This window comes from Clinocottus analis, unplaced genomic scaffold (genome assembly GCF_023055335.1).
Source record: "Clinocottus analis isolate CAN_PGR_092001 unplaced genomic scaffold, fCliAna1.0.p SCAF_38, whole genome shotgun sequence".
NCBI lineage: Eukaryota > Metazoa > Chordata > Actinopteri > Perciformes > Cottidae > Clinocottus > Clinocottus analis.
This window is the reverse complement of record NW_027176131.1, coordinates 581823-592500: the sequence shown is the minus strand read 5'-3', so window position 1 is coordinate 592500 and position 10678 is coordinate 581823. Positions and strand designations below refer to the sequence as shown.

The 10678-nt window shown below is 45.6% G+C and overlaps 2 protein-coding genes across 2 annotated transcripts in view; both read left to right on the top strand.

Annotated features, from left to right (window-relative positions):
* hsd17b12a (hydroxysteroid (17-beta) dehydrogenase 12a) overlaps positions 1-2349 on the top strand; it is a 7339-nt gene extending 4990 nt beyond the window's left edge. Inside the window, exons 8-10 of the mRNA XM_068596589.1 lie at positions 82-147; positions 666-815; positions 1065-2349. Of these exons, the coding sequence (XP_068452690.1) occupies positions 82-147; positions 666-815; positions 1065-1205 (357 nt within the window). The 3' untranslated portion in view covers positions 1206-2349. The remainder of the gene's footprint in view (positions 1-81; positions 148-665; positions 816-1064) is intronic.
* A 773-nt stretch (positions 2350-3122) lies between these two features.
* Positions 3123-10173, top strand: alkbh3 (alkB homolog 3, alpha-ketoglutarate dependent dioxygenase). Its single transcript, XM_068596543.1, has 10 exons — positions 3123-3211; positions 4019-4104; positions 4291-4397; positions 4511-4545; positions 4684-4731; positions 5122-5225; positions 6023-6111; positions 6371-6580; positions 7390-7488; positions 10043-10173. Exons 2-10 carry the CDS (start codon positions 4029-4031, stop codon positions 10157-10159), a joined length of 885 nt encoding a protein of 294 aa, XP_068452644.1. The 5' UTR covers positions 3123-3211; positions 4019-4028; the 3' UTR covers positions 10160-10173.
* Positions 10174-10678: the final 505 nt, after the last annotated feature.

The following is a 10678-nucleotide window of genomic DNA, read 5'->3' as shown; positions in this document are numbered from 1 at the left end:
ATCTTGCTGGGCAGGACTCTCATTGGCCCGTTTAACAGACTGACGCCATGTCGTTTTCCATCTTCGTCCTTCTGTGTTCAGGCCTTTGTGGATTTCTTCTCTCGTGGCCTCCAGGAGGAGTACCGGCGTCAGGGCATCATCATCCAGGTGAGTTTGGGCTTGTTGGACTCTGGTTGCCCTCTAGCTTCGAGCGATGGGTTTCCGTCATCTGCTCTGTAGTGAGAGGAGTCAGAGTCCAGCGCGTCGCTCTCAGCCTGAAGCACAACGCCATGAACTCATTCATGGATGATGCGTGTTTACAGCGGAGGACTCTGAGCATCTGTTGTTCCACACGAGGCTTGTTTGTTCTGTTTTTAGCACCTGTAGTAGTCGCTCCGGCGCCCCCTTGTGGTGGAGGAGCGTACTGCAGGTTCACCTCAGCAAACCCGGAGTGTTTTCACCCGATGAGCCGGTCATCATGAGGTCTCCAGCAGATATGTTCTGGCTTTAAGTGACTAAAGTATATCTGACAGTTCCATAGTCAGAAGGTCATGAGACAAGTTCAACTGTGTGAGATTAATATTTAAATGAAAAATCAAGAGGCTCAATGCTAAATATTTATCTCGATCAGTTAATGCATTTCACACTTGACTTGTTCGTCTCACGCGTCCTCGCTCTCCCTGCAGAGCGTGCTGCCCTTCTTCGTGGCCACTAAGATGACTCGTATCAGGAAGCCCACCCTGGACAAGCCCACGCCGGAGCGCTACGTGGCGGCTGAGCTCTCCACTGTGGGCCTGCAGGGCCAGACCAACGGCTACTTCCCCCACGCCGTCATGGTGAGAAGCTCATGGTGCCGATCCAGGAAAGCAACACCCAGGCTGAGTTTGGTGTCGTGTGTTGAAACTATTAATGATGCTAAATAATGGAAATGGGACCATTTCATACATTACAAGTCATACACTTTGCACTTCAATGTTTTCGCTGCTTTACAATTTGTATAATTGACCTAAAACACACCCTTTTTGTTGTTTTACTTGACGCATGCACCCATTTCATTTGCGTTCACTGCGCTTGGTTCCTCGCAGGGTTGGCTGACCACCAAGCTGGTGCCGTGCAACGTGGTCATCCTGTACGGCGGCCGGATGAACCGCCTGCAGCGCACCGGCTACCTGAAGAGGAAGAAGCTGCGCGAGCAGAGGAACGGAAACAGTGTGAAGAACGACTAGAAGCAGACGGGGACGACCTGCAGGCGGCGCTCTGGTCTGCCCCCCCCCCCCTCCCAGTTTAAGGGAAGCAGAGTGTGTGTGTTTGTGTGTTTGTGTGTCTGTGTGTCTGACCCTCCTGGCTGAGCGCTCACACGTGAGCCTTCAGCTAGTTTGCACGTCAAAGCGTGTTCGACTGCCCTGATGAGAGTTTCAGTCTGTAGCAACGACCGGAGAAGGAACGGGGCTGAAATGAAAATACAAAGCTGCTGTTGACAAAAGGACAGACGCCACATTTAGACACTGATGGTGGAGATAATGCAACAAAAAAAAGTGATTTGTTAACCCTGCTGTTGTAAGCAGTGGACAATGGTGGTGGGCGTCTTTTATATATGTATTTGTATAATTTATTTTATATTTACTATGAACACAGCTAAACTCGGACCTTTTATAGACGAGCTTTCAAGCTAGTCCTGTTTACAAACCATGAGCCGTTTCTTGATGGCAATTCCTGCGTTCCATCGCGTCTGTTAACTTTCATCACTGAGCTGTCATGCATTGGCTTGTTCTTCCTTTTTTTTCTATGTTCTTGCGTGTTATCAGAATAGTTCAAATAAGACTTTGTGGTGGGTTGTTATTGCACCAATTCTTTTACTTAGAAACTGAAGTTATCATGAGCTGAATGTGGCGTTCGTCACCAGTGCCTTCTACTGAGATATCTCGGACAAACAAGCGGTCGTCTAGTTCAGAATGAATCCTGCAAAGATGTAATTCAGCTGTTGCGACGTCCACGTGAACGACATGGCTGCTCCTTAATGTGCCTCTTTTTAATCCAAATGTAAAACCTCTAAACTGCTGCGGGTTACACACAGTAGTTCCTGCAGTGCTTCACAGGGATGGAGATCATTTCCTACAGTTGGAGCTAAACTCAGATGCTCATCAGCTGCAGGCTGCGTCCGCAGGAGGACTGCTCCTCTCTGGATACCGCAGGTCTGACCGGAGCCTCCACTGAGCGTCTTGTGAATGAGTCTCCTTTTTCTGTAACGAGCCTTTTTTTAATATGTTTGGAAATTGAAATGATTAAATTAGAATTTCTATGTGTAAAATACACTGTTTGTTTATATAGCTGGCAACTTGTGTTTTCTACTGTTTGTTAATAAAAGTTGTGGCATAAGGCATCGTGTTGTGTGATTGTGTTTCTTTTTCTCGCCCTGATAGCTGACATTAACACAGCTTTTGAGTTTATGGGGATGTTACTGTAATCCAGACACTGGTTTAAGTACTTGTACTCTTTAGAGTATAGTAGTGGCGGTAACATAAATGTGTGCATACTGTAGTTATTATACTATTGGATTATTTTCACATCTTTTCACAATAGCCAAAGACTAGAAGCCGAGAGACAAAGAATTGATTGTAAATATGGGGTTCAGTTTGTAAATTATAATGGGAGAAGATCTGGATGCTTCTGCATTAATACCTTATGAATAAAGTTAAGGTGTCCTTCACACTTTGTCATAAACCTCGTCTACTGCATGTATACATTTGAACAAGACAACTCAATCGGCTCTTTCTCGGATGAATACTCAAACAGTTTCCACCTTTTTGTCAATTATTCTCAAATCACAAACCTTTTCAATGATACATTGGATTTGGCCACTTTTTAAATTGATTAATTAATTAATTAATTAAACCGGAGTTTTTTTGTCTTCCTGAAGGGTTTCAGCAATATGTAAAAATAATAAAATAAATAACAAGGCACTAAATATCAAATTGTCTTATTTTAACTATTAATACATTATTGTATCACTTGTATCCTGAATCTGTATTATATTATATTGTTTGCTAAATTAACAAATACAAAAGTAACACCGTAATTACATTTTTAAAGGAACAGGAAGGAACCAATCTACGGACTTCAGTTCCGGGTAGGATTTATTTTTGTGTAACACACGCGGCTGACAGAAGTCTCCACTTTGTCGAGTTATTCTTTTTTTCTCTTTTAGCTTGTGTGTTGCGTTTCAGCCGGTTTGGTGAGTAGTTTAAAGATCTGGTTCAACGTTAATAAATGGGACATTATGTATTTTATTATTACTTTTACAAAGTGTGTATCTATAAATAGGTTTAGCTAGCTTAGCTAGCTTAGCTAAGCTAGACGTCTTCAGCTCGTTGTCAGAGGAGTTCAGTAGAAGAAACTTTCCACGTTGCACTGAAACACAAAAAGCTCAGCAGATATGAACCTCGATGATTAAATCATGAAGTGAGACACTTCCCTGTTTATCAGGATCAGGTAGATTTTCACTGTGTCGTGTCTTGGTGCGTTACAATACTCACGTTAAGAGGGAACACTAGTATGACAGAAGTATGAATCTAAGATGTACAGGATGAAATGTATCAAAAACATACATAGTTTGTTTAATGAAGTTAAAAAGACCAGGAAGTTACACTATTTTACAAACAAAGAGAATGTAATGTGAACTATTTTATTACATAATAAACAGCATTTTATGAGAAGCAGTCAACGTGTGATTTCGGTGAGAGTTCAGGAATGATAGAAATGTTCCTGCGGGCACAAACAGTGATGCATAAATCATTCACTGTCTCTTAATAACTCCTCTTTTTAAACTTTACATTACAAAGTTGACAAGTCATCAATTATTGTGACAGAGGAAAACCTACATTTCCTCTAGAAGCTCTTGGCTTTGTAGATATTATGTGTTTCTTAAATAAATCTAGTGATCAGATGAGTGTTTTTATTTGGTTTGTGCAGAATTTGTTTCCATGTTGATGAATTCTTCTTCTTCTTCTTCTTCTTCTTCTTCTTCTTCTTCTCTCTGCAGATGTAACATCATGGCGGATAAGCGTCAGCGGGCCAGGGTTCAGGGCTCTTGGGCCAAACAGCTGCCAAGAGCTTCTGGAACAAGAGGTAGTCGTACAGGAGTCAAAGTGTATCTTCAGGTTTTGGTCGTATGTGACTGCGTCTGCCTGCTGCTCAATGAACGAGATCATTATTTATAAACATTTATAACCCTGCATGCCGGATTATTATTAGTCCTCTAAACCTGACTGATCTGGAGACAACAGCTTCTTCATGCGTTTCTTTCTTTACCAGGTGAAGTCCCAAACAACCAACCCAGCAACGTCAACCCGGAGGCTTCTTCGTGGGGATGTGGGCCACAGAAAAGTCCTCAGACGTTTGAGTTCCAGCAGCCCACCGAGGTAGACGGCTAACATACAAGTCCCTGTTCAATCTGGGAATAGTTTGAGATTTTATAACCTCTGAGACGGTTTTATAAGGAAGCTTTCTCTGTTCTGTCTTCTCTCCATCGCAGCGAGTTAGAGATGTTCCACCAGTGAAGGTCATAGAGTGAGTTACACTTTCTATCCTCAGACTTAAACATCTATTTCATCAAATTCAAATATGTCTCTGTCTCTTTATTTTGGTTTTATATTCCTTTGTATACGACACACACGTTGGCTAATCTCGTTATCGTGTCCTGGACAGGCAGGCCGGTGTTCACGAGATCAGCCGTGGACCCACTGGAGTGTCCAGGTGAGAGCAAATGGATCTTTTATAAGGAAACTGACCCAACCCGTGTGTTTAATCAGTCAACAAACCTGTGAGCGCGTTGTAAGTCCAGTAGATGGCGTCATCCCACCAGCAACCACAGCGCTCAGCGAGGCCTCTGTCTCTCTGACATGTTGCACCGGACACATGGAAGTGTTTTAATCCTCACTGAGCTGATATTTCTGTTGTAGCTACTTAACACCTAGTTCACTTGAATTGGCACATTACGCTTTAGCTGAATAATGAAAATCAGCTTCTTAGACTTTGCACCAAAGTCTCATCTCATTGGGACGCGTCCCCGCGAGTTCGGGTCGCTGTGAGTTTTTAGATTTGTTTTGAAGACATTTGAAGTGTCCTGTGTTTCTGTCCGTCCAGACTGCGGCTGCTGCCTGGCTTTCTGTCCCCGGAAGAGGCCGACTGGATGTTCAGTCAGCTGCTGGCGGGGCTTCCCTGGTCCCAGAAGACCAACTACAGACAGGGTGCGTACCGGGGGGCCGTGAGCCCATGATGGCAGCTGGAGGGGGAACAGGGTTCCCCGAATGCAGCGGGTTGTGTGTGCATGTGTGTGTGTGTTAATAATATCATATTCGACTGCAACACGGGTCTTGTGGTCCTGTGGGTCCTGTGGGTCCTGTGGTCCTGTGGGTCATGTTGTCTTGTGGTCCTGTGGGTCCTGTGGGTCATGTGGTCTTGTGGTCTTGTGGTCCTGTGGGTCCTGTGGGTCCTGTGGTCCTGTGGGTCCTGTGGGTCCTGTGGTCCTGTGGGTCATGTTGTCTTGTGGTCCTGTGGGTCCTGTGGGTCATATGGTCTTGTGGTTCTGTGGGTCATGTGGTCCTGTGGGTCATGTGGTCCTGTGGGTCTTGTGGTCCTGTGGGTCTTGTGGTCCTGTGGGTCATGTGGTCCTGTGGGTCCTGTGGTCTTGTGGGTCCTGTGGTCTTGTGGTCATGTGGGTCTTGTGGTCTTGTGGTCCTGTGGTCTTGTGGTCCTGTCAGTCTTGTGGTCCTGTGGGTCTTGTGGTCTTGTGGTCATGTGGGTCTTGTGGTCTTGTGGGTCTTGTGGTCTTGTGGTCTTGTGGTCCTGTGGGTCTTGTGGTCCTGTGGGTCTTGTGGTCATGTGGGTCCTGTGGTCCTGTGGTCCTGTGGGTCTTGTGGTCTTGTGGTCCTGTGGGTCATGTGGTCCTGTGGGTCCTGTGGTCTTGTGGGTCCTGTGGTCCTGTGGGTCTTGTGGTCATGTGGTCCTGTGAGGTAAAGGTGTGTCTGTTTGTGCTCTGGAGCAGGTGATGCGTACGAGGAGCCCCGGCTGACCTGCTGGTTCGGGGAGTTGCCGTACAGGTACGCTGGCTCCAGCATGGCTGCCAACGCTCAGGTGAGACGGACTCCGTGAACCTTCAGACCAACGTTGAGTTTCTACCTTTTGACTTTTCTTTTTGTAGAATATTTGATAAACATCCATACATCTTCCACATACACACGTCATTCACACCTGTAACTCTGAAATGTTGTTTTATAAATGGCTCTTGTGAAAACCAAGGTGAGTTACCTGTTCCTGCCTCCATGGTGCGGCGCCAACCCCCCTGCCTCCTTTAACGCCAACAATATCAACTTGAATGATTCTCCCCTCGCAGTGGCATCCTGTGCTGTCGACCCTCCGCGAGGCCGTGCAGCGGGCGAGCGGTCGCGGGTTCAACTCCCTGCTGTGCAACCTGTACCGGGACGGCCGCGACAGCATCGGCTGGCACAGCGACCACGAGGCCGCCCTGGGCCCCCGGCCCGCCATCGCCTCCGTCAGCCTGGGAGACACCAGAGTGTTCGGCCTCCGCAAGAAGCCCCCGCCGGTGAGCTGAGGGTGCAGGAGGTAGCACCGAGGTAGCACCGAGGCAACACCGAGGCAGCACCGAGGTAGCACCGAGGTAGCACAGAGGTAGCACCGAGGCAGCACCGAGGCAGCACAGAGGCAGCACTTACCGATAGCACTTTAGAGTCTGACTTCATTGAATAAATTGTTCTTTCTTGATTCTTGTTGTTCTGAGTTCGTCCTCACGGTTGAAGACACTTAGAGTCTCTTTGGGTGAAAGACTCAGCTAAATGTGATGTAACATGTCATGGAACATGTAATGTTACATCACATGTAACATGTAATGTTACATGTGATGTAACATTACATGGAACACATCATGTTACATGTCATGTAACACGTCATGTAACACATCATGTAACACGTCATGTAACACGTCATGTTACATGTCATGGAACACACCATGTAGAGCACAGGAGCTTGAGTCAGGAGCAGGAGGAAGAAACATGGTCTGACCCCTCAGTCCTTCTCTCCTCCTCCTCTCCGGCTCTGTTCCTTCCGTCCAGCAGCGTTTCATTAAAGCGCCTCATGAAGGATGTGAGTCGCCTCCAGAAGCTGCAGACTGGCTCTGACCTCCTGCTGTTGCTCATGAGTTACATGTGGCAGCAGCAGTGGGAGGAGTCAGCGTGTTCAGAGGCCTGAGTCTGAGAGTTCATGTGTTCACTTCTCTTCATAACTGGTGGTGTAGAAGTCTTGTAGTGATGAGCAGGCAGCCGTTAGCCTTCATATCAGCTCGTGTCTTGTTGTCCTCCTCCTCCTCATCATCGAGTGCTTTTGTTCCTCTTTCAGGACGAGGAAGGCGACTTCACGTACGTGGAGCATCTGCGGGTTCCTCTCGGCCACGGGACGCTTCTGCTGATGGACGGAGCCACGCAGGACGATTGGCAGGTGAGCGCCGCCAATCAACTGCGAGCAAAAGCAAAAGCCCCGCCCCCTCGAGGCGGATCAGAGTCGGGCTGACATTTAAAGAGTTGGCTTTTTGTTGCGTTGTTATTTACAATCTTTTGGAAAGGTCTCTTCCCGCGGTTCAGCTGTCAATCAACCGACTGTTGCTGCTGCAACTCCTCTCAGTGTGATCGTCTTCATCACGTTTCGTCTTCCTCCTCGAGCTTATGACACTACTCAAAAGCTTTTCTGAGATGTATTTCATTAGAATAATGTTATGAGTTAATAATAACTATTTCACTTTAACAGTTATTATATCTAACACTAAGACATAAGTTTTACCAAACTGAAGGTAAAACTCTAAAAGCAATAAAACTAAAACTAATAAATATTAACTGGTACGTTATTTACAATCTTGTACTCTGGTCTCTGCCTTTTTTAATCAGAAATATCATATAATACTATAATACAGAAATAGTTCAGCTTTCCCAAACTATTATTCAGTGAATTTATAACTTTAATAACTTTAGTGAAGCTATTCCTGAATTATCAGTGACTTTGACATGAAGGGATCATGAAGTCATCAAGATAAGACATTTAGTGCGTGTGTGTGCGTGTGTGTGTGTGCGTGTGTGTGTGCGTGTGTGTGTGTGTGTGTGTGCGTGTGTGTGTGTGTGTGTGTGGTTTTAAAGTGTTGTTCATGAATAAAACGTTCTCGGATGAAACAGAGACTGAGAGTTAAACAGAACTGGAATATTAATATGAACCATTTTATCTCTTCATGTCCTCATGTTGAGATAAAATACTTTACAATGTTGAGTAGAAATTAAAAGGAGAGAGAGAAAAACAAACGGGATGAGAGAGAGAAGGAGAGAGAGGAAAGAGCTCATAGGAAGGGAGAAAAGAAAAGAAGAGAAGGTCACAGGTGTTTTATGGCGACGCCTCCACAAAGGTTTCCTCTTTAAAGATGTTGTTAGAGGAAGAAGACGCCATGAATCCATGAAAGCTTTCAGAGTGAATTATATAGTGAATGAATATATATATATATATATATATATATATATATATATATATATATATATATATATATATATATATATATATATATATATATATATATACACACACACACTAACTAAACCTGTCGGTCCGGTCAGAGTCCTCCTTGTGTTCAGGTTGTTCTGCCTCCGGACTCCTCCATCAGGCTCTGAGGCTGCAGGAGAACTGGTGTTGAACTTAACCAGTTTGCTCCACTTTCTGGTTCCACCACATTTCACAGGCTCTAAACGACGAGAGGAAGAGGAGCTGCAGAGGAAGAGCAGCTGCTCGTTAACCAAACAATACTGGACCACTCACATAGTTAGAATTCATGTTTTATTGCTTTTGTTCAGCTGGTTTCAACCTGCAGAGACTCTGTTGAGTCACGTGTGTGTGTGTGTGTGTGTGTGTGTGTGTGTGTGTGTGTGTGTGTGTGTGTGTGTGTGTGTGTGTGTGCGTGCGCGTGTGTGCGCGTGTGTGTGTGTGTGTGCGTACACTAATCATTTGACCATAAAACCCAGCAGCCTCATGTCCCGCCCTCCTCTGCCTCTGATTGGTCGGTTCTTGCAGCCGGTGCTGTGCAGGTTGTTTGTCTTCAGGCGTCTCTTTGGCTGAAGGGACGATGTTGGAATGAGACAATCATGTGAAGGAAGATTTGTGTCTTTTTCAGCAGAGAAAATGTCTAGTTTGTAAGTAAATTTTTTCCAAATCTTTGCTCTCAATTAAAAAAATTGCTCTAAAAAAAAAAAAATGTACTCTCAAATTTTTTTGGAGAGTACTTTTTTTTGTTTTGCTCTCAAAACAAAAATTTGTTCTGAAAAAAAAATGCTCTAAAAAAAACATTTCCAAAAAAAAGATCCATTTGTTCTCTAAAAAATAAAAATTTAAAAGAAATAAAAAACACTCTCAAAACTAAAATTTGCTGTCAGAAAAGAAATTGCCCTCAAAAAGAAATTAATTGCACTAAAAAGGTTTCCTCGCGTCTCGTACACACTCGGTCCTACGAATGTGTCTCTGGTTCTTGTAGCTTGAAGTTTGCAGGTCTCAGCTTTCAATGGTTCCTCTCTCGTGTGAACGTCTTCATTCCAGTCACCTGAAGATCTGACCATGTTGTGGAGACCTGGAACTGCTCTGAGGGAAACTTGTTTTAGAATTCTTTTTTTTTTTAGAGCAAATTTGTATTTTTTTTTAAGGCAATTTTTTTTAATTGAGAGCAAAGATTTGGAGATAATTTACTTACAAACTAGACATTTGCTCTGTTAAAAAAGACACAAATCCTCCTTCGTACAATCAGAGGTTGACATGTTGACAAAACGCTGTTTTCAACCACTTTATACTATTCTTTTTTTTTCAAGCCCAAAAAACATTACAAAGTTGGTACATTAATAAAAAAAATGTTTCCAAACAAACACGTCTTAACTTTATATAAATAAATCCATTGTCTGTGTGTGTGTGTGTGTGTGTGTGTGTGTGTGTGTGTGTGTGTGTGTGTGTGTGTGTGTGTGTGTCTCTCCACCAGCATCAAGTGGCCAAAGAGTACCACGCCCGAGGCCCGCGCATCAACCTGACCTTCAGGACCGTGTTCCCCGAGCCGCCGCCGGCCAGGAAGCTTCCCCTCAGAGACGACGCCCACTGAGGGACCACAGGCCCGTCTGAAGCTCCATGTGGGCTCCATGTGGGGCTCCATGTGGGGCTTCATGTGGGGCTCCATGTGGGGCTCCATGTGGGCTCCATGTGGGCTCCATCTGGGCTCCATGTGGGGCTCCATGTGGGGCTCCATGTGGGCTCCATGTGGGCTCCATGTGGGGCTCCATGTGGGGCTCCATGTGGGCTCCATGTGGGGCTCCATGTGGGGCTCTATGTGGGGCTCCATGTGGGGCTCCATGTGGGCTCCATGTGGGGCTCCATGTGGGCTCCATCTGGGGCTCCATGTGGGGCTCCATCTGGGGCTCCATGTGGGGCTCCATGTGGGCTCCATCTGGGGCTCCATGTGGGCTCCATGTGGGCTCCATGTGGGGCTCCATGTGGGGCTCCATGTGGGCTCCATGTGGGCTCCATGTGGGCTCCATCTGGGCTCCATGTGGGGCTCCATGTGGGCTCCATGTGGGCTCCATGTGGGCTCCATCTGGGCTCCATGTGGGGCTCCATGTGGGGC